The sequence below is a fragment of the Abramis brama genome, assembly GCF_963993115.1.
Source record: "Abramis brama genome assembly, chromosome: 8".
Lineage (NCBI taxonomy): Eukaryota > Metazoa > Chordata > Actinopteri > Cypriniformes > Leuciscidae > Abramis > Abramis brama.
In genome coordinates this window covers 16,631,799-16,656,845 of record NC_139970.1, presented here as the reverse complement: position 1 = coordinate 16,656,845, position 25,047 = coordinate 16,631,799, and the positions used below count along the sequence as shown (strand labels likewise).

Sequence of the window (25,047 nt, the reverse complement as noted above, 5' to 3'; positions counted from 1 at the left end):
TTCAGTAACATTTCATAAAAAAATAAACAATAAAATATAATAAAACCGTTGCAGTATCGGTAGTACAGGTATGTTTGGTACCCTCTGATAGACGCTGCTTTCAAACGCTCTCGTTCTTGTGTGTTCTCTCAACTTTCAATTTGAACCAAAAAAAGTGTAAACGATGTAAATAGATTCACTGTGCAATTAAGACAGCTTTTTTTATTATAAGGGGAATTTTTGCGAGAGCAGAATTCAGTCAGTTTGCGCTTAAGAGATTGACAGCTTCTTTTTATTACCCATTCACAATCTCAATACAAGTTTAGTTTTTCATGCTGCTAAGTACACTGTAAAAATGTCTGGATTGACAACCGTATTTAGGTTGAAATGATGGCTCCTCTTATTAAGCATTACATAAATATTTAGATGAATTCAATAAGACATAATTTAGCTCTTTACAAGCCAGCCAGAACAAAGAACAAAACACACAAGTCACATCTCAGCATTTTTACAGACGGAACACAAGAACCTAAAAAGCTCTGGAAACACAAGATTGGTTTTCCTTATTTAGTTTGCTTCCACTTTTATACAGTTTCAGTTATGAGTTAAGGCATGTATGACGGTTTCTCAATGTCCCCATTTGCTCATAGCTAGCAAACTAATGAAAGCCAATTCAACAATCATTCCATGCCATTACCCTGACCGCTCAAAGTTAATCATCTCATTACGACCTAAAGAGCGGATACCGGAGCGAATAACGTCGATCCTCGCGTCACTGTGAAGACTTGCCGTAGGGGCTTAAGCTCACAAAAGGGCTACATGCAAGACGAACACAGAAATATAGAAAAGCGCTCAATCTCAGTTGGGTTACAGACTCTTTTCTGACTTGAATTGTGTGTGATGTCAAGGTGAGATGTGAATGTATGGATCCATATTGATAACTCACCAGTCACAGAGTTCCTCAGAAACCAATAATACAAAGTTCCTGACTGAAACCGTCTATTGAATTAGAAACAATAGATGAGTGGAAGAAGGGAATAACACACGTTTAACACGCGTAAAAATTCAAGGCAATTCAAATAATAAAAAAATGACAAAGTATAACACCAGTAAAAGGCTATTATTAACAGCAAATGTTTTGTAAAAACAGAAAATAACAGCACCTTTCAGCCTGTGTCCATCATGCACACATGAAATATCTCTCATACAGCAGTAGACCTTGACAGCTTTTTGCATTCCACTGACTGTTTTTCAATGAAAACATGTGCTTGATGGACGTGTGTTTGGCTGTTGCTCTCATATCTTTTGCTGCTTCTCGCATATGAAACGGCATTCTAAAGCCCTATTCGGACGGGATTAACTTATAAGGGTCGATGGAGTGATGTAATTTTACCACAAGATGTCTGTAATATTAATGGCCAATTCGCACAGGATAAGATATCTCAGTAAAACTAGCAGAAGTGGGAGAGTAACTCGATTTGCGCACCGCCGTCAACCTCCTGTCGTCATGTGCATATTACGTTGCTTCCTGATATCACGTGCGCAAACACATATAACCTATATTTATATATATATAAAACAGTTATGTCCGGTCGAACCATGTATTAATTAACTTAAGATTGGATTGTGTTTGTAATAGGCACTTTACTCTAAAAGATGTTTCGTGCCTCTAACAAGTGCTTTCGATCTTTCTGATCTGAATGGTGTGTAGAAAACACTTGAGTTTTGTTTGCGTCTAGAACGCAACTGAATGCTTTTTACTGAATCCATACTTGAAAAACCGCGGGAAACTACTTTTAAACAGGAAATGACAAAATATTTACGTACATATTTACAGCGGGTCTATTCGTACGGGATTAGTATTACCTGAGGTCATTTTTCCGACCGTTTTTACTGAAGGTAAAAGTCGCCGTAATCTTTACTGACATTGTCCGTAATGATTAGTGAGATGGCACATTCGGACGGGACTAAAATCACTGAGAAGCTCTGGTAATTATTACTTTACCCCACCTCTCCATGTTAAACTAGTCCCGTCCGAATAGGGCTTAACACCACGCCGCTCAAGTTAAAAAAATGTTTAACTCGTGTCTAATAACCTTGCCTTTTTTCCGCTCCACGTCTTATTTTTTCAGCGCAATAATGTATTCTGTGTGAACAGCTGGGGTTAAGTTATTATCCCATAATTTAGTTTCCAATCCCAAAGTTTTCAGTTTTTTTTTTTAAATGATGTTGTGTAAATGACCCATTAGTACGTTTTATTCCAGCTTTCTGTTTCAATAAGAAACACATAAATGCCAAAAGAAAGCAAACTGCATTCATCAAGCCATTTCATGGGGTCTTTAACCCACCAGCCCCCTCCACTAGTGGAACAAACAAAAATGGGCTCTTGCACACCATTATTATCAGCACTGTAGTAAAGGATTTTTTAGCAGTGCTGAAGGATGGGACAAATCTGGCACACTTTCTCTGCTGGATGCCCTCTCTACAGCCTTATCGCTCCACTACAGATAGCATCACAGACACCATCGCTTATTTCCCTGAGAGTATTAGTGGTCTAGAGGAGCAAACAAGGGCTGACACACACACATACATTATATACAGTATATACAGCATCTCTGAGTGCTGTGAGAAACAGACTTGAAAGAGGAAAAACCAGAGAAAGGAAAGGTGAGGCCATTAACCTTGAACAGAAAAACAGGGCGAGTACAGTGACCAAGGAAAAAGTAAGACTCCTGCTCACAGTGTTTATTAGGTGAGACCCTGTGCTTAAAAAAAGCAATTCGCTAGACAGTGATTTATAACCTGTGTCGCACAGATCAGAGTGAACAAATCCTTATCAGATCGAAATACGTTGGTACCTGGTCCATTATCACTACCATGTAATACGCAGACTATTCTAAATGTATTGACAGTTATTTTGCTTGTGATATACAATACACAATATTTTTTTTATGTTTTTGAGAGAAGAATTTTATGCTCGCCATGGCTATATTTACATAATCAAAAATAAAGTAATAATAATGTGAAATATTATTACAATTTCAAAATAACTTTTTTATTGTAATATTTTTCAAAATGCAATTTTGATCAGCTGATTAAAACTGAATTTTCAGCATCAATACTCCAGTCTTCAGTGTCACATGATCCTTCAGAAATCATTCTAATATGCTGATTTATTGCTCAAGAAATATCATCATGTAACATTATCAGTAACATTATCATCAATGTTGAAAACAGCTGCCTAATATTTTTGTGGAAACCATGATATGTTTTTTTTTTTCTTCAGGATTCTTTAAATAAGTTCAAAAGAACGACATTTATTTGAAAGAGATTTTTTATGTAACTATGTAAATGTTTTTAGTATCACTTCTGATTAATTTAATTCATCTTTGCTGAATAAAACTATACCAAAAAACCCTGCTTATTCAACCATTAAGTTTGTTAAAGAATGTGTCATTAGTTTTACTTTCCTCTCGCCACATGAGAGCATCAAGATGTATCAATAGTGTCTCTGATTTGAACTTCAGCTGCAACAATATTTTACATTCTACATTTATATATAATGTAATTCTATATAGTTGGTAAAACTGATTCACTGCAATGAATAAGATAAAACTATCAGCTGAATACATTTAAAACTGAATTGAATTGATTAAAAATTAATTCTTAATTTGCATGGCATTTTTAAAAAGTTTTTATTAAAAATATGTCACTATGTATTATTATTTATGGGTGAATATGAATGCAAATGATTCACTATCATTCTTCCTTCAGTGAAGGAAAGATTGTAAAACGTGCCTTGATTATTTTTCAATTAAATGATTTCGAATCTACCGCACTTGTGTGAGGGTTTGCCTGATTATGTCCTGCTTTGTGTGGTTCTGGCTTAAATTACAGTAAGTCAGCATTGCAGGGATGTGAGCCCTCTTTAAAAAGTGTGTTATAACAAATGCTGTTGAAATCAATAATGTAATCAACACCCGTCTCAGTCGCTGTCTGCTCAGACAATACCTACAGCTGCATGTGGAGAAGCGAACCAGAGGATTATTGATTTAAACACAACCATCCCAACATGTCAACGTGAACTACTGACCTTTATCCGGGTGGTTTAGGACCATGATCCTTCTGTGGGATTCCCGTACCTTTGCCTTAGTGCTGGTTGGACTGCGCAAAACAAGAAAACAGAACATTTAGAGAAGGAACACACCGCCATCTAGTGGTCACAGTGGGAAACTGCTGTATGAATCTAATTACAGGTCTCCAGATTTATTTTTTGCACAAATCATCAACATGTGTGGTCTGGAAAGACTCAATCTGTACATTCCCTTAAATTCCCCAATTTAGTGGGCGAAAAAAAGCAAAAGAACTGAAAAAAATAAAATAAATAAAGTATGGTCTAAGTTTGGGGACATTTCTTAACTCGACAAATGGAAAAAGAAAAGCATTTGACAAAATGACTCAAAAAACCTGGCAATTTTTTTTAATCCAATTTAAAATGTAGATCTAATATGATTTATGTACTATTTTATTGTTTTATTTAACTATATTTTAAAACATGAATTAAATAAACAGTTTTAAACATGACTGTATTATTACAATTTTAAAATGATTTATTAACTTGATATTTTAACTAAATTTTAAAACATGAATTAAATGAAAAAGAAAATTATGCTTGAATAATATTTTATAAAATGATAAAGAAAAATCAGATATACATATTAGATATGTATAATTAATATTGATAAATCTAGTATTTATTTCAATGAAATGATCAATTAAGACTATATGATGGGTTTTTTCTCCATCTAATGAAATATTTAGTTTTTCTAGTAGTTCTAGACTTAAGACTTACTTAAAATCCCAAACAATTTCTGACACATTCAAGCACATTTAAATAAATAAACATAATGTACCTCTTCAGTCAGTCAGTAGTATATAGTAAATTAATAATTAACTTTTTTACAACAAAAATGAAACATCACTGAACTTACTTAAGCTGGACTATAACACAATTTTCTTCTAGAAACAAACTTTGTTGCATTATTTTCCTGTTATCTCTGTAAAGCTGCTTTGAAATCTGTATTGTAAAAAGCGCTATATAAATAAAGGTGACTTGACTTGACTATAGTAATGTTTCTTTTTAAAGGGGTCATATAATGCCATTTTTGTACAAGCTAATATGATTCTTTAGGGTCTAAATTAAAAGTGTGTAATATACTTTAATTAAAAATTCTCATTAGTATTGTAAGAAAACACTCATTTTACCTGGTCAAGGCTCTGTTTTCAGCACGCTGTTTAAGTGCATGTGTCTTTAAATGATAATGAGCTTTGCTCATCCCGCCCCTCTGTTCTGTGCGTACACCATAACACAATAACACAATAACCATAGCGCGTTGCTCATTATAAACGTGGGATTATGAATTATATTGAGAACGTCGTACATAGAAAACATGCCGTAATGTACCCTGAGGGTAAACAGCCGCATTCATTGTGAAGCGTGCAGCAAGCGATTTGCAAATATTAATATTAATATTAATATAAAGGTTAATAAAACGTTACACTCACTTCAGTTATTCTGGAGATGCAGCAGGAACACGAATAGTTGGTACCGATCCATTTTTCAGGAGCAGATTCTTAGCAAAACCAGCTTTATACTGACCCTTGTTTATAAAGCAGTCTGGTGTGTGAAATGATTCGCGCAAACATGAAAGCATTGACGTTGATCGTGGGGAATATTCCCTTCGAAAACAAAACTCAGCCACTACGTCTTCAGCTGTTCAGATTTAGGAACATCAAAATGACTGCTGTGTTCCTTATTGCACACAAGAACAGAACACCACAATCGCTTAGACGCCATTCTGCTCATAGACAGTGCTCCAGCGTATCAACAATGACGCGCGGACTAAGATTGACAGCTCGCTCACGAGCGAGGGCGGGTCTGTGTTGAAACGCTGCTGTCAATCAACAATCGTGGGAGGGGCGTCGATTTTGTGACGTCACAAAATCGAACGGCTTGATTTGAGATTGGGGAAAACATAAGAAGATTTAAAAAAAAAAAACACTGGATGGATTTTTATCATTTTATGATGGTTGTGTACAGGCACTGCCAACACACATTTCAGTACAATCAACTTGTAAAAGTGCATGTACCATTATATGACCCCTTTAAAGGATTCAAATTTCTGTATTTATTAAATTGATTACATCTTTTAATCTATATGAAGCATTGAGTTATGGTGTGAGGACAGGTGGTTTTAGGTTATCTGGCTTCAGACTGTATCCTTACTGAAAGATGAATACATTTATTTCCAGCCTACAGCTTTCATGGTTTGGATCTGAGTCACAGCTAAACAGCCAGAAGTGATGATTAAAAGATACATTAATGCTTACACACAAGTGTTCAGTCCTACCAACCCTCCTCTCAAGTCTCAAATCATATGCAGGAGTGGGCGTCTGAGAGGGGCCTGAGCAACTGATTAAAACACTGTGAGGAGTGGAGGCTTCCAGAATGTGATGACGAATCTGTCAGGCAGAAATGTGTGGCAGTCGAGAGACTAAACTGTGACCTCAAACCCGTTTAAAGTCAGAACAGCAATGAACATAAGGATGATCAAAGAAAACATGAGCATGACTATGACTTTTAATTAAAATTAAAAATTAAAAAACCTGTAGGAACAGGCTACATATATTTGATAAAAAACAAAGTAGAAACAATAATATTGTGAAATATTACAATTTCAGAATAACTGTTTTTTTATATACATTTCAAAATGTTTTGTTTCTTTGAAAGAAGGAATATATATATACATATATACATATATATCATAATTGATTTATATATATATAACGTAATTTATTCCTGTGATGTCAAAGCTGAATTTTTAGCATCACTACTCCAATCTTCAGTCACATGATCCTTCAGAAATCATTTTAATATGCTGATTTGCTGCTCAAGGAACGTTTCCTATCATAAATCAATGTTGTGCTGTTTAATATTTTTGTTGTTTTTAGAATTCTTTGATCAATAGAAAGAGCGTGTATTTAAAATAGAAATCTTTCGAAACATATTAAATGTCTTTACTGTCACTTTTAATCAAATTAATGCATCCAAAAAACTAACCTGACACTTTTGAACAGTAGTTTATGGATTAACAAACATGTCAAAATGTTTATTTTTAGGTGAACTATACCTTTAAAAAGCAAAGTAAGTCAGCTGAATTTATGATGGGCGTAGAGAGATCAAAGTATATCAGTGCAAATAGCATAACATCACTGGGGTCAGTTATTTCAGCTGTGAGTGACCAAAGTAAAGCTGAAGACGGCTGAGAAGAGAAAAATAAAAACTATTAACCCGAATCAGTACAGTTTTATGAGCCTGAACGCGGTTGACCGAGTTAATATTGTCACGTCCAAGAAATATTGGACACAGTCTGGTTCAGTTCTATGAAAACATTAGTCTAGTTTGACTGACAACACTAAGAGATGATGCAAGCTACGCCACACAGGATGTGATGCTTGCATGGTGTGAGTCACACCTGGTCTGGGACCATGTGAACTTCTGTTGAAGTATGGGAAATTTTTAGAGAAATATACCCTCCGAGGATGAGGAGGGTGGTCCACCGAAAAGCAGATTATAAATTAAAAAGAGACACAGCTGAGAATTTTTCCCATTAGACGTTATAGGATCAAAGCTGTGACGACAGGAGATGACGACCGACTTCAAACCAAAAGAATTGCCCCCAGACTTAACCGCAAGCTCTTCTGGGAAGTTTAGTGATGCAGTGTGTGTGTGTGTATATACTGTAAAACACCTTTGTTTTCTTCCATGACAACTCATAATGAGAGAATTCAGCAAGAGGAATTGCAGTGATTTAGGGCTTTGTTTAGCCCACAATTACCTGATCCCGAGAATAAGGCTGGCTTCCCGTCTGGTCATCTTCTGCTCAAATCCACCTTTGTAATATGCAGAAAATGACTAGGAAAGAAAAGAAAATGTTGAAAGCAATGGTCCAGATTCAAAGTTAAGCCCCATCAACAGCATATCTGTGGTGTATTGTTGATTACTAGGAGAAAAAAGGTGTTTTCCTCAGTTTTAAACTGTTAGAATTGAAATAGACAAGGTCAGGCAGTTAACATACATACAGTATTCAAAGTGTCACAATACTTCAACCTTACTGACATGAAACTTGGATGATAGAATCACTTGTAAAGTGTATACCCAATCTTTCAATTTGGTTGTCGTGATACACACAATGAGACACGATGGAGGTATCTGTACAGCGCAGACATTACGTCGGTAATCCGTAATCAGAATTTCATTCACCCAGAAAAGTGGTCCCAGCTGAAAGTGATTTCACCAACTATACAGATCAAGTTATAAACAGGGTTTAACTGAATAACTCATCTAAGTGCTTTAACAAAAATATAAGAGTCGAGATTAATTTCTGTAGTAATCAACATTATGCCTCAAATGCTGTGAATAGTATAGTACTGAACCCATGACGTTCCTTTAATCACAACACAAGATGACTGATGTGCACAATAATGTATAATCATTCTCAATATTGATGGCAACCACGTTGTTTTGGCTCAGCTAAAAGCCTCATGATCAGCACTTTCACCTTATTATGTGAAAATGGAGATTTTAGGGATTTGAGAAGATTGACCCCATAATTATCCAAATTCCAAAACTAAAGGTGCATTCACGCCAGAATTACCGTAATTACTGAGTAGAAAAGCGCTCGCGTCCTCGTTGAACTCGCAGTTTCAATTCGTAAATTTTCTGAGAGTCCCGACTTGTACCGCCTGATCGCTGCAACATCAACAGGAAACACTCAAAATGGCAGCGGCTTCAGCAGTAAAATGTAGTCATTTTAGTAAAATGCAGTTATTTCATTATATTTTTGATATCACTATTGTTAATGTCTTATAATATTTCATCAATGAAATATACAAAAGATTTTTACTGTTTACTGTTGATAGCACTGAATGTACCACAGAATCAACATTAAAATATATGTTTATTAACAAGGCATTTGCATCACTTGCTATATTGTGGTTTTGTCAACTGATTTCTCAAATTACACAATACACAGATTAATTTGTGTTGTCATAGAACTATGCATAATTCAGAGTCCAAGGACGTGAAAAGGTCTGAGAAGAACATCTCAGGATGTCTTCTAATAATTACAGTAATTATGACAAAGCGTGAACGCATCAAACGGCCCAAATTTGAGTGTTAAGATCATGATCATGAAGTTTCATGTGTTTGGAGGAGGTTTAGGCTGTATTCTTCATTCAAATTCAAGATGTTGTTACAGTAAAGAATGAGAATGTTTCTGTTTCCATTTTCATCATAGATTTTTCACTTTGGGTCTTTCACGCTTGAAATATGTAACCCTGCCTCATTCTAAACCCAGTGAATGGAATCCTGGGTTATCCTGCTTCACGTTTCACAATGCTCATAACTTACCAGGGGTTAATCTGCGGTATTCTTAAAACGTTTCACACTTTACATTCACTGGGTTACGTTCTTATTTGCATATTTGCGGTGTCAATGTCATTGACTGGACGAACGCCGCACACAATCTTTGCCATAAAGGCTTTAGCATTGCGCGTCCGTATGTTATTATTACATTTTATATATGTATATAAACTAAGCTATCAAGTTTTTCCTGAATAGACTTTTTGGACAATAAAAGTAAAAAATAACTTCTTCACTCCAATTGGCACGTTTTCCATCGCCATTTGCCATTTTTCCCCTCAAAAGCTGACTGACTGTCCAAAGCATGTGAATATTGCCACACGATTGGCTGTCTGTTGCTAAGCATCTAGTCATAACATTCAAATACCGCATTGTTTTGAGCTGCACAAGTTTGGCACCACAATGAGGGGTTAAAACTGGGGTTTAGCACGACGATAACCTGAGGTTAAGCACAGTGTGCAAAAGCCATATTCAGTATTTTCAGCACAAACTTAAAATTTAAAGGAGCATTTCACCTGAAAATTCTTTCAATTAAATAATACATTATTTTTCTCAACATCATTCAAAACCCACATGTTGGTGTCTATTAATTGAAACAAAAAAATAAACGAATGAAGAATCTTCACACAGTATATAAGCCATTTACCAAGGGCCTAACAAAATAAAATAAAAAAAATACCCCATTAATGCATCATAAAAGTAGTCCATATGATTACATATCTTCTTAAGCATTAAAATATGTTTGTATGAGGAAAAGACCAAAAAAAGTCATTTCAGGACAAGAACAGTCCTGAGTGAGGATATAAACTGTGGTTCAATAGGCAAGAGCTTTGAAAAGATTCTTCAAAAATGTCAACTTTTGTGTTCTACGGCAAAAATAACAGCACACGGGTTTGGAACTCATGTACTGATTGATGTTGAGTAAACAATGTCAGAATTTTCTCTGTTTTTCGCTGAACTATCTCTTTACTAAAGATGCCATAACAGGATAACATCGGTCTGTGGCTCCTTCAGAAATCGTATATCCTGCAGGATTTCGGGCAGAGTTCACAACTGAGTAAAAACATGTGTATGTTTAGACGGCGATGGAGACCAGAATGTTCAGTCCAATCTCAGCCCAAAACATGTCACTTAATCACAATCATCCGTTATGTGATTCACAGAAAAATGAAATCATTTGATTAATAACTGTAATAATGATCTATTACAAGAGTGCTCAGTAGCGAATCTGCGAAAGCCACTGAGATTATAGAAGTTTCAGAAAGTACACAGGTGGACAGGTTGAGTCAAAGCGCTGGGAACCAGCCCCAACCACACATCCCTAGAGATTAAGAAAAACCTGGACAAATCAGGTTCATAGACTCCACCAAAAACCAGACGCACAGCGTGAACTATGGCAAGGGCCAGTAAGACACGATGAATCAGTCCTTCGCCCTACAGCAGGAGGTTTGACATGCCAAAAACGCACACAAAAAAAAGTGCCTCAAGATGTGGAAATGAACATGGAAATATCCAAATTTCATTCCCACAAATCATCGCTTTCTGAAACAGAATCTGTTTTTAAAGCTACACTGTGTAATTTTTTAAGTTGATTCTTAGCAAAAAACACTTTGTTCTTTCAAAATAATATGTGCTCATTAATGTGTAATTACTTCTACCAACTAATCAAGTATTCTCGTAAGCGTAGAATCTGCCATTTAGAATACATACGAGCGAGTCGCTCGAATGTTGCGCCTCCATCTTGAAAATCAGGGTTCGTACACTTTTTCCAAGGTCAAATTCAAGCACTTTTCAAGCACTTTCCAGGTCCATTTGAAAGCTTTTTCCAGCACCTTACACTACCGTAAATTACATACCAATACATACTTAAAATTCTTATTTAGTGTTTTTATCACATCAAAAGAGATAAACAGCCAAATGTTTCATAATAGCAGAGGGCTGCACGATATAGAAGAAAAATGAGATATGCGATAACTCATTAAATAATGCGATATTCAATATGCGATACGATAATGCTTAAAGTGTGTCAAATTAACTTAAATTATCTTTAAAATATCTTTAAAATGATATAACCTACACATACGTGTTTCACATTCTTTTTGTGATAAGAAAATATCCCTACAACTTCAAGACAGTGAACATCAGTGTTTTACTGTAGCATAAGAAGTGTTATTTTAGAAGTTTAGAAGTTTACATTAGGTTTATTTAACAACAGAAACTGATTAATCAAATGTAAAAATAAACACTGCTTAGTTTTCACTGCATGAATTAAATATACTGATTCTTATTAAAGCTACAAAAGTTAGCCTATTCAGCCAAAAGCAGTGAGTGATTTTCTTTGTCTTTTGTTCATGACCCCAGTTATTGCAAGCCATTGCGATATGCAATTATGCATATTGTAATATATACATTTGCAATATTTCGATATATTGTGCAGCCCTAATATTTAAGCCAATCACAAGTTTTATTCTTCAAAATGTATCACTAAGTATATGAATAATATACTTTTCATTATATTAATGTCCAAATATTGCTTACCAGATAATGTGATTTATCGGCTGTAAAACTGAATTAATTTCAAATATGAAGACTTAGAAATATTTGACAGGCCTTCCCGTTTTGGGACACATTCTTGATATAGACAAGGTTTGAACAATATCTGAGTGCACAGGCACCTGCCTGATAAATGTATTTCATTGCCAAGATGTCTTGGGCCAAGACATAACGTTAGCTAATACATTTACTGGAATAGAGCAGTGTAAATATTGCATAGGGCCATCCTAAACCTTACAGTAACACTATACTACTTATGACACTGGCTGATTTCAGTTCAGCAATCAACGACTGTTGTTATGCACTGGGCTAACGTTTGCAGGTTAATTTGCATGTTACAGTTCTGTAATTTTGGCAATGTTCACTGCATATTCCACAAATGAACATTACGGACATGCAATACTTACATTACATTATCACACCAAGTACTCTCAGTCACTAATGGCCCTTTAGGACGCGGACCGCGCTGCGCTATGAAATGAAACCGATATATTTCAATGGCTTGCGCCGCGCGACTCGGACCAAAGCGGAGCTCAACGAGCGAGAGGGAGTAAAATCTTTCCGTGGCAGGGGCAGCTGCCACCGGCGCCTGTCACTCGACCTGCCACCGCTATATGCGCCTGTCACTCGACCTGCCACCGCTATATGCGCCTGTCACTCGACCTGCCACCGCTATATGCGCCTGTCACTCGACCTGCCACCGCTATATGCGCCTGTCACTCGACCTGCCACCGCTATATGCGCCTGTCACTCGACCTGTCACGGCTATACTCGCCTGTCACTCGACCCGTCACGGCTATACTCGCCTGTCCCGCGACCCGTCACGGCTATACGCGGCTGTCCCGCGACCCGTCACGGCTATACGCGGCTGTCCCGTGACCCGTCACGGCTATACGCGGCTGTCCCGCGACCCGTCACGGCTATACGCGGCTGTCCCACGACCCGTCACGGCTGTACGCGGCTGTCCCACGACCCGTCACGGCTGTACTCGCCTGTCCAGCGAATCATCACGGCTATTGTCCCACGATCCGTCACGGCAGTACTCGCCTGTCCCGCGAACCGTCACGGCTATACTCGCCTGTCCCGCGACCCGTCACGGCAGTACTTGCCTGTCCCGCGAACCGTCACGGCTATACTCGCCTGTCCCGCGACCCGTCACGGCTATACGCGGCTGTCCCGCGACCCGTCACGGCTGTACGCGGCTGTCCCACGACCCGTCACGGCTGTACTCGCCTGTCCAGCGAATCATCACGGCTATTGTCCCACGACCCGTCACGGCAGTACTCGCCTGTCCCGCGAACCGTCACGGCTATACTCGCCTGTCCCGCGACCCGTCACGGCAGTACTCGCCTGTCCCGCGAACCGTCACGGCTATACTCGCCTGTCCCGCGACCCGTCACGGCTATACGCGGCTGTCCCGTGACCCGTCACGGCTGTACGCGGCTGTCCCACGACCCGTCACGGCTGTACTCGCCTGTCCAGCGAATCATCACGGCTATTGTCCCACGACCCGTCACGGCAGTACTCGCCTGTCCCGCGAACCGTCACGGCTATACTCGCCTGTCCCGCGACCCGTCACGGCAGTACTCGCCTGTCCCGCGAACCGTCACGGCTATACTGGCCTGTCCCGCGACCCGTCACGGCTATACGCGGCTGTCCCGCGACCCGTCACGGCTATACGCGGCTGTCCCGCGACCCGTCACGGCTATACGTGGCTGTCCCGCGACCTGTCCCGACTATATGCGTTTACCACTCGATCCGTCACAGCTGTATGCATATCTGCCTTGTGTCCCATGAGCATTAAATGCGCCTCTCACTCGAAGTCGAACCACTGTTTGTGCCTGTCACGTGACCCGAAGTTACTGTTAAAAAAAAACAAAGTTGACCTGGAAACCGCATTTTTTTCATTAAAATCTAACACTGTTTAGGCAAGATTTGAAAAGCAGACGAGAAGACATGCCAACAGAACAACTGCAACCAGCAATTAAACACTTAGAGGATTTTGGGCAAATGGCTGAAAAATCATACAGTAGCCTAACTTATAAGATGGTAAATGGTAGTAAATGGTAAATGGTAAATGGTAATACTTTCGACTAATAGGTGGCGCAGTTACGAAATCGATGTGATGTGGTCAGAGTGAGGTGACAATGACAAACCTTACCAGTTGCATTACAATAGGCAGATTTATTCAAAAGTTATCAACATTTTTGGAAAAATTTATAACTTTTGACCAGAAGGTGGCACTGTCTTGAAATCTTTTGAATATCCTTTGAATTACAAAATAGGCTACAATGAAATAGCTTGGCCGTGACTAACGTCTCAGTCCAACAGTAGCTAGTGCAAGTTTACCTTAAGATAGCATGCGAGGTTGGCTTGACATAGCCTATAATGATTATTATTATTATTATTTATTATTATTATTATTATTATTATTATTATTATCATCATCATTATCAATATTGTTATTGGTATTATTATTATTATTATTATTATTAGGCTAAGCCTAGCCTACTACTATATTGTGTAGGCTACATGTAGAATTACAACTATAGCCCAAGACATGAGTACATGAGTAGCCCGTGAGTGACAGGCGCGCATAGCCGTGACGGGTCACGGGACCATAGCCGTGATGGCGGGTCCGGGACAGGCGCGTATATGTGACAGGTCAAGTGACAGGCGAATATAGCCGTGACAGGTGAGTATAGTTGTGACAGGTCGAGTGACAGGAGTAGGTGAGGGTCGCGGGACAGCCGCATACCCGTGACCATGGGTGGTAGGGAGGGGCTAGCTGGTGCTTCAGCACCCCCAAGAAAGACCAAAGCACCCCGATAGCACCCCCAAAAATAATTTCTGGAAGCAATTATATTTTGGCTGTATTCTATGGAAGCTCTGAACCGCATTTTTAAGAAATAATATCTCTTTATTTCAACATTGAAGTCTTATTTTGACATCATAAATCGTTATTTCGACATAATATTATTTCGACATAATATCTTGTTATTTCGACATAATAAGGGGACATTCTAATCTGCATTAAGCCACATTAAGCGTTCTTATAATGGTTTTCTATGGGAGGAAAATGCTTAACGTGTAATTAAACGTTGCGTTCATATTGGGCTCATCTGATTTTTTTGTACACATACTTTATGATTTTAGTATCATAATAATTAATACATGCACGCACAATTATCCATGAACTTGATTTGAACAAATGCCTTTCAACTTGACGTGCAAAATTCAGAATTAGGCTAAATTAATGTACAGCAATTTGTACAAATGGAGTCTGTATGCCTACTATACTGTTGCCATTAAATAAGCGGATTTAGTTTCATATTTGTTAAAATATTATAGTATTATTTTTTCCATTTATGTTGATTTATGGAAAGTGAACAGCACGAGTATACAATATATCGAGAGCAATATATCGAGAGACATGGAGCGGGTCAGGCATGATTCTGACCACTTCATTAAGTTTTGATTTGTAGAAAACCTTTCTTTAAAGTAAATTTCGTTTTGTATAAATTGTATCTTAATTTTAATCAATTTTTCATCAACTAATTGCCTGGGTTTAATAAGTAAGAGAAGCAAATATAACAGACACTCATGGAGGCGCCCGCGCGGTCACTTGCATTGCACGTGAACTGGAGCATCTCATCCTAACTTAACGAAACTCAGTGTATGCCTCACACAGACATGAGAAATACATCAAATACACAAAGCTTGAAATGTCTTTAAACGAAATAATTCAAAAGGAAAAGAAAAAGGCTCCTCTCTGATTATGTAATCCATTATGTGCATTTCTCTTTAGGCCTATTGACGCGTTCACTGCTTGTTGCACGCACACATATTATGTCGGAATAACGAGATATTATGTTGAAATAACATTATTAATAATATATCTTTTCTGTTTGATTGAATGCTGAATGTTGCGCTTGTTCAATTTAATACAATTAAAACTTTAATTGTGGTCATTAAAATATTTGAATATTAAATATTTAGTGGGCAAGTTTTGCTCATTTATATACAGCTCCCCTTGTCAATGATCTAGCACCCCCTCAGCACGCGTAAAAAAATCTCTGGCGCCGACAGGTCGCGGGACAGGCGAGTATAGCCGCGACAGGTCGCGGGACAGGCGAGTATAGCCACGACAGATCGCGGGACAGGCGAGTATAGCCGTGACAGATCGCGGGACAGGAGAGTATAGCCGTGACAGATCGCGGGACAGGCGAGTATAGCCGTGACAGGTCGCGGGACAGTCGCATAGCAGTGACGGGTCGCGGGACAGGCAAATATAGCCGTGACAGGTCGAGTGACAGGCGCATATAGCCGTGACAGGTCGAGTGACAGGCGCATATAGCCGTGACAGGTCGAGTGACAGGCGCATATAGCGGTGGCAGGTCGAGTGACAGGCACATATAGCCGTGACAGGTCGAGTGACAGGCGCATATAGCCGTGACAGGTCGAGTGACAGGCGCATATAGCGGTGGCAGGTCGAGTGACAGGTGCATATAGCGGTGGCAGGTCGAGTGACAGGCGCATATAGCGGTGGCAGGTCGAGTGACAGGCACATATAGCGGTGGCAGGTCGAGTGACAGGCGCATATAGCCGTGACAGGTCGAGTGACAGGCGCATATAGCGGTGGCAGGTCGAGTGACAGGCGCATATAGCCGTGGCAGGTCGAGTGACAGGCGCATATAGCGGTGGCAGGTCGAGTGACAGGCGCATATAGCGGTGGCAGGTCGAGTGACAGGCGCATATAGCGGTGGCAGGTCGAGTGACAGGCGCATATAGCGGTGGCAGGTCGAGTGACAGGCACATATAGCCGTGACAGGTCGAGTGACAGGCGCATATAGCGGTGGCAGGTCGAGTGACAGGCACATATAGCCGTGACAGGTCGAGTGACAGGCGCATATAGCGGTGGCAGGTCGAGTGACAGGCACATATAGCCGTGACAGGTCGAGTGACAGGCGCATATAGCGGTGGCAGGTCGAGTGACAGGCGCATATAGCGGTGGCAGGTCGAGTGACAGGCGCATATAGCGGTGGCAGGTCGAGTGACAGGCACATATAGCGGTGGCAGGTCGAGTGACAGGCGCATATAGCCGTGACAGGTCGAGTGACAGGCGCATATAGCGGTGGCAGGTCGAGTGACATGCACATATAGCCGTGACAGGTCGAGTGACAGGCGCATATAGCGGTGGCAGGTCGAGTGACAGCCGCCAGTGGCAGCTGCCCCTGCCACGGAAAGATTTTACCCTTACTGCAACGAGCTCGCGCGCACGCCGCGGTCAAAGTTTAAAATAGTTCAACTGTTGCCGCTGCGTGGCCAATAAAAACGGTGCATCCAAACAACCGCGGAAATCAAAATGAAAACTCCGCCTACTTTTGCTCTGGCCAGCGTAACGCAAATCAATCTGTATCTGATTCTGAAGGGCTACATTTTTTCTCCATTTAATAATAAACTATTTCATCAGAAAGATATTTCTTATGAAAGAAATACAGTTACAAATTCAAGCATTTTCAAGCATTTTATCCAAAATTCAAGCACTTTTCAAACCTTGAAAACACAACATCAAAATTCAAGCACTTTCAAGGATTTCAAGCACCCGTACGAACCCTGAAAATACATTAGCCAAAGAGGGACATACCTGGAAATTCAAGCTTCGCCTTTCTCGTTTTTACACTCAGTGGCACCGTGACGAATGCGAGGGGGAGATTACTCACGACTGCCGGCAGATTTGAAATAATACGGCCACCGTAGGAGTTAAAACGCCCTTGGAATGGGAGGGGCTATAGTTGGTAGTCATAAACAATTTCACCGCTAGATGGAAGAAAATCCTACACAGTGTAGCTTTAAAGGTACAATATGTAGTTTTTTTGCTTTAAAAATAGCAAAAATCACTATATCTATGTTATATTTTTTTTTTAGTTGTGTACTTTCATTATCCTGACTGTTTCCAACAACTTTCAAACCAGGAGAAATTTGTAATTTAATTCGAAGACACGGACCGTTTCTTTATTTCTGTTTTGTCGCCGTCAATGGCGTCATATCCGTGTTGTACCTGGTTTCCGCTCGTACTGCCATAGCAACCAGAGCCCTCTGATAGTAACCAAGGCGACAGACGTGGACAACTGTGTAGTTCGTAATGTCTATCTGCACGCTGTTGTTGTTTCGTTCAAACATTATGGACCATGGCAAGCAGACTTTGGATAAAAAAGGAGAACTAAAACGAGAATCAATATCAGTGCGGTGTTTTCGAGATGCCGAGAGCTCCCATAGACAGTATATAAACGAGAGCTCCACGTCCGAGACTTCGACCGCTCCTACATGTACTTTATTAAACAGCTGAGCACATTTACATAAAACTAATCAATGTTATATAGTTCAACAATGATAAAATGTTAGAATATGATCTGTATGTTATTCTAATGTTGATCTAGCTTACTGCTAGTCTCATACAGACAAACTAACACATAAATTTCAACACATTCAAATGCAGTTTAGTGTGCTAGTGTAATGTTAGACCAAGTGAAACAGCGCTGCGTTACCTCACAAGTTTAATTTGTCTAATAAACTGACCTGTGACTAGTAATTCTGCATTTGCGTGTAGTTCGGTAGAATGAAATGTCCATATTCCTTTTATATCCGCGGGACTCGCGTTGCGTGTGGACTGGAGCTGACAGCTGTCTCTTAGCAATCCCGACCTGCTTCATATCACAGTCATGATAAAAACATCGATGTATTTACTCATCCATAAACATTATTAGATCGGTCGGCTTGACGTTGACGACAAGATCCATAATTCTTAGCAAATGTTGCGTCATCAAACTACACCTTTGTTATTGTAAGAGGTTAGCGACCCCTAGTGGCGAAAAAATTACATATTGTACATTTAAAAAATGAATATGTTGTGCTGGATCTTTTCAAATGGGAATACTGATTCATAGGGTGTTCGAGAGCAATCCCACAACAAAATCATTAGCTTATGCATGCTAAAAAATTGTTGGTTTGTTTCTGACACTTACCGTAGTGGGGAACTTCTTGGCAGCTTCTGTGACAACCTGACCCAGAGGCCTCCATAAATGGAATGCATATCGACCTAAAAGCCAACGTAATAAGAGAAAAAAAGGATTAATGGGTTGAAAAGTGTGCCAGACAATTTACAAAGTTAATTTCCAGGGTTAACAAAGTTGGTTTAAGGGTGAAACCAAGGACAAAACCACATTTTAGTCTTATTCAATATGTGTTAAAGGTGAGGACGCCTTTCAACTTCCCTTGGTATTTACTTGGTCAGGATGCTGGTGAACAGCCAGCGGTTGTGGTTCAACTGTGAAGCAACACACTGCAAGTCAGCAGCACTCAATGAAATGAACATATAATGCCTCTGAACATCCAGCATTCAATAAAAAAGCTGAGAAAGGCCGTTAAGCGGCTCATTTAATGCAACCAAATTGTAGGTGAAGAATTTATAAAAAATCATTAGAGTAATACATCATGGGAACTATTCAGGATTTTCATTTCATCAAATTCTGAGGAGTTTATTGTTGAGAGGAAAACGTTATTTTGCTTCTCAGCAAAAAAAAAAAAAAAAAAAAAAGCGTTTGAGGCTCCCTCCACTGTAATCCGAAGCCCTGCCTCTGAACGAATCAGACCACACACCACCTCAGCTTTTGGCAGAAGTGCTGCCCCCTCGATGTACTGAAATGGGAATTAGCCCCCTTCCTCAAAGCGACCACAAGTGCTATTCCATCCTGACCTCACACAGCTATGGGTGGAAGACTTGGCGACTAACAATGATTAACTATCCAAGCAGCAGTAGGGAGGACGGCAGAGACACCTGCCAGAAAAGAATCAAACGTAAACATGCTGATGACGAAGTCGCTTTAATTATTATGCCACATGCGGCCATTTAAAGACTCTTTGATTTCTCTAATGCCAGAGGCCACATTGACCTCATTAACCAGGGCGAGCTTCATCTGGGGGCTTGAACAAACACTCACAGTAAGAGCGGCTTAACCATCTCCCTCATCAACGCCGCCATCATCTCGAGTGCTTCCAATCCTTTAGAATCACATCATAAATATCTGTGGTCAGCTTTAACATACACGAGGAAAGTTTAGCTAAATATTTTAAGACGACAAAAGAGGAAAAAACTTTTATTGCATTTTACAATGGCTACTCTATCCCGCTGCGAACCACAACATGAGGGATTTTAGCTCGCAAACATCCTGCCTAGAAACATACTCTGCGCCAGAACGCAAACACAAAACTTTCGCCAACACAACGTTTCAAGAGTGCTGATATTCAGTCCAACAGCACTGAGACTTTTCGCTGTTAGTATAACTCCACTTTGTCTGTGTTCAAGACAGACTGTCAATCACTGGGAAGTTTTCACTCATTCACTCAATCACACTGATTCATTCATGATAGAAACGAGTGTCTTTTTGAGTCAAGTCATTTAATTATTCACTCAACTAATTCATTCAAACAGTGAATAAATCGAGATCGTAAAAAAAAGACTGGGGTTCATCACTACTAATTGCGCAGATTATTTCATATTGTACGCACAGGAGAACTTATGAAAAATGTCTGCGTAATTAACAACACATTTTGACTATTTAAAATGATTGACCACATGCCTGAGGTTAATAATAATTAGCATAAAACACACAGTTGTGTGTAGGGTTGTGGCGATATTAAAACAAGACAATAATTCTCGTCTAGATGAAAAGCAGTCTCGCGATATCAGCATGTGGGAGTTGATTTGTGTCTTTTACAACTTATGATAATTAATACTAACGGAAAAAAATAACGGAAGTGGTGCATTCCACGGACGAGAATCCATGAATCAGACCAGTTTCTAAAAATAAAGCATAGTGCTATTGTGAATCACAAATGCTTTGATTCAATTAAATAAATATGCACTGTTGCACTGTTATAATTCACATGCGTGGAGAAGACTGGTTAACAAACTCCATCTCTGCATATGCTGTGAGTTTGGGTTGCTTATAACATTCATCTGGATACGCAATGTGCGCCATTTCATCAAATTCATAACATAATCTTTTATAGACATATACGCCAAGACAGGAGAATACATCAATATGTTTCTAAATATGCAAATTGTTGTCCATCGCGATTTCAAAATAAAAGTCTAAACCCTCGATCTGAGATTGCATGTTTTGATGTCCACATGTTCTTGTTCAAGAAATTACAGGGGCTGTTGCATTTCTATCATAAAGAAGTGGCCACATAATAAAGATTAAGTAGACATTTGAATTAAATGTTGTTTGGCCAATATTAAATAAGGATTTAATCGTGCTGTAAAGTGTAACAACAACACTTACAGGCCATTGGCGCGCCCTCTGCAGGCATTTGTTATAATACACAATGTACAGAAGTTCATTGTAGTATAACTATGTATTTTAACAGCGTTGTTAAGTAAAACCATATTATTATTTGCTATTGATACTTTATTTGAATTAATTATGTGACACCTATTGTCACCCTCTGGTCTATTTGATCAGGGGATCATCCTACAGCAAGATAATGACCCAAAACATACTTCCAGGCTATGTCAGAACTACCTCAGAAGAAAAGAACAAGATGGTAGGCTTCAAGTCATGGAATAGCCAGCACAGTCTCCAAACTTTAATCCCATCGAGCTGGTTTGGGATGAACTGGACAGAAAAATGAAAGCAAAGCAACCTACAAATACAACACAAGTTTGTGGGAACTTATGCAACAGAGTTGGGAAGAACTTTCCAAAAAATATTTGATTATATCTGGAAAGGTGGCTACTTTGATGAGTCGAAAATTTAGATTTAGATTTAATTTTGTTAAACAAAATTATTGCATGATTTCTTTTTTTTATGTCCAATTGTTTATTTGTTCTGTGCTTTAATATCAGAGTAAATTGATACATTAAACTTCATAAATTTCAGTAAAAACTGGATAAATGGAGGTGTTCTGAAACTTTTGAATGGTAATGTATGTGTATTTTAGGTCATTTTAAAGGCTTTTGTTCACTTAGGTCTGTTTTTATTCCCATATTGTTTCGCATTTTGTGACTTTCAGCGGAATAAAAGAATATTTTTTCCAGTCATAGTTTTGTCATTGAAGATTTCTTAAAAATATCATGTCATCTCGCTCTCGTGGACCTAATATCGTGTATCGTCTCGTGAGCATCACACCCCTGCAAGTGAGCCATCCTCAAAACTAGTTCAAACACAATAAACACTTTTTATATAGACTCTTTCATATAGACCCAGATAACACACCTCTCATTAACCAGTTGTGCATATGTGTATGTGCATTTTTATACAGAGAAATCTTGCAGCTCAGGCTATGACAACTATTCTTACTCTTTCACTATATATGATGAAATACATGAGATTAAATACAATGGATAAAATTCATCTTAATTTCTTTCTTCTGCTGAACACAAAGAAAGATATTATGAATAATGTCGGTAACCAGACAGTTGATGGACCCCATTGACTTTCATAGTAGGAAAAAATATATATATTATTTTGTGTTCAGCAGAAGAAAGAAATTCATACAGGTTTGAAACAACTTGAGGGTGAGTAAATGATGACAGACATTTTTATTATGAAGTTAACTAATCCTTTAAAATAAGTTTAGACCTTGCATTTTTTGTTGTTGGTTTTTTTTTGGTTCACTGACCTGTGAATGGCCTCTAATTTGTCACGTAACTAATGCTGTCAACAGCTTGAAAATACTTATTGCAAGCAATCCAGGCAATAAAATCCAGACAATCCAGTCTCCCCTGGAGTAACCTGAGGTTAAGAACTTCCTCAAAAGCACAATGGTAATCAATCATCAGTTTGAACCAGTTAACCTTTGGTTCCCATCCCAGAGCTTTAACCACTAAGCCATACCACACATATTATATGAATGCATGTAGCTTCTCTATGTGACTGTGCAACATGTGGTTTAATGACAAAGGAATCTCCAAATGAGTTCATACACTGGGGTCAAAGCTGTTGTGCTCACCTGCAAACCCTGCCGCAGCAACACCCAGTCCCACTGCCATCAGAGTGCTGGCCTGAAACACACACACAAACATTTTATCACTATGACAATTAACAAACACAGGACCAGTATTTGTAGAGAAGCATTTAAAGTGTTGCCATATAATTATATTGGACAGACATTACATGGTTTTCCCATAGTAGATGATCAAAACTGCAAAAAAATCCATAGACTAGACTTCCACTGGAAATTTCTGACTCTTCAGAGATTTAAAATTACGTCCACCAAACTCACCACAGACCCATAGACTGAATGTTCAGAGTCTGACTCATGAATCATCATCATTACATGATGATTCATGAATTAAAGCTGCAAATGTTAAACAGCTAAAATGTAAATACACAAGCCCTTTAAGCTTCATTCTTCTGACGGTCTATCTATACCTATCTATTTAACGGTACCTATCTGATGGTCTGTCTATCTATCTATCTATCTATCTGACATTTTATTTATCTATCTGTCTGTCTAACGGTCTATCTATCTGACAGTTATCTATGATCTATCCATCTACAGTGAGGAAAACAAGTATTTGAACACCCTGCTATTTTGCAAGTTCTCCCACTTAGAAATCATGGAGGGGTCTGAAATTGTCATCGTAGGTGAATAAATACTTATTTGCAGCTGTATCATACAAATAAATAGTTAAAAAATCATACATTGTGATTTCTAGATTTTTTTTTTTAGATTATGTTTCTCACAGTGGACATGCACCTACGATGACAATTTCAGACCCCTCCATGATTTCTAAGTGGGAGAACTTGCAAAATAGCAGGGTGTTCAAATACTTATTTTCCTCACTGTATCTATCTATCTTACGTTTATCAATCTATCTATCTATTTATCGTACATCTATTGATCTATCTATCTATCTATCTATCTATCTATCTTTCTGACTGTTTATCTATCTATCTATCTATCTATCTATCTATATATATATATATATATATATATATATATATATATATATATATATATATATATCTGACGGTTTAACTATCTATTTATCTATGTGTCTGTCTGTATGTCTGTCTGTCAGTATATCTGTCTATCTCTCTATATGATGGATGGTAAATCTATCTGACAGTTTCTATCTATCTATCTATCTATCTATCTATCTATATATATATATATTTCTATCTGGAACATCCTAGTAATTGCCTAGCAATGCCCTAGCAACCACCGAACAAACCATTTGTATCCATAAGGTGTATACAGCATTTAAACTTCAATTTGTTTGAAAGTTATTTTAATGTTTAAACACGACTTTGACAAGGTTGGCCCAAAAAAATTAATGTTTAACTTTTTTGTTATTTTATGGATCGACAAGGTATTAAATTAGCTTGTACTTAGAACTTCTAGAGGGCCATAAAGTGTTTGTTATAAACTCACAATGGCTGATGTATAAAAACTGAGAATGTAAAGGCTTCACAATGAGTAATACTTCGTGGCTAATAATTATTTCCCATCTTCCAACAACCGATATTGAGCTACTTTATTATACTATAACACTCTTTGGAAAGAAAAAGGTAAAAGTGTTAATATAAACGCTTGAGTTTCAGAAGTGATCAGCAAGGTCACTCATATGATGAGCACAGATGGAACTCTTAACACCGGTGGTTCAGCCATTATATGGTAAAACAGTGTAACTCCTCCGGACTCTCCAGTGCGACATTTACTCACAAGGCGTTTGTCAATATCTGTCTCACTCTGCACGGTGGATTTTGGTGTATATTCAGCATGTCTCATGAAGTCCCCGTCCATCGCTACACTACTGGAGCTCGCCATGCTGGTGACAGCCACAGCTACGGAAACACCAAAGGGACAAACTTCATGCTGCTGCGGGGTCTCGCGATTCTAAAGCAGAGGTTTTAAAACAGTTCTAAAACAGTTTTATGTATGCCATAAAAAACCATAATGTAAACCCTAAGCATTATATTTATTTATCATGGGTTTAAAAAGGTTGCATGTATTATGTT

At 38.6% G+C, this 25,047-nt stretch overlaps 1 protein-coding gene across 6 annotated transcripts in view; it reads right to left on the bottom strand.

Moving 5' to 3' along the window:
• The window catches only part of dnajc15 (DnaJ (Hsp40) homolog, subfamily C, member 15), a 30,827-nt gene that overhangs the window by 5,188 nt on the left and 592 nt on the right, over window positions 1–25,047 (bottom strand). For 2 of the 6 annotated variants that reach the window (XR_014607481.1, XM_084122208.1), the window contains 7 exons: window positions 24,752–24,873; window positions 23,033–23,084; window positions 19,042–19,115; window positions 18,596–18,720; window positions 8,697–8,791; window positions 7,878–7,954; window positions 4,073–4,143 (listed from right to left, as the gene is read on the bottom strand). Coding sequence is in view for 4 of the 6 variants with exons in the window: in XM_084122208.1 (XP_083978334.1) it covers window positions 4,073–4,143; window positions 7,878–7,954; window positions 8,697–8,791; window positions 18,596–18,720; window positions 19,042–19,109 (436 nt within the window). In the remaining 2 variants the exon portion in view is untranslated. Of the gene's footprint in view, window positions 1–4,072; window positions 4,144–7,877; window positions 7,955–8,696; window positions 8,792–18,595; window positions 18,721–19,041; window positions 19,116–23,032; window positions 23,085–24,751; window positions 24,891–25,047 lie in introns of those variants that run through there. The other 4 variants (XR_014607482.1, XM_084122211.1, XM_084122209.1 and 1 more) reach the window with 4 other exon arrangements.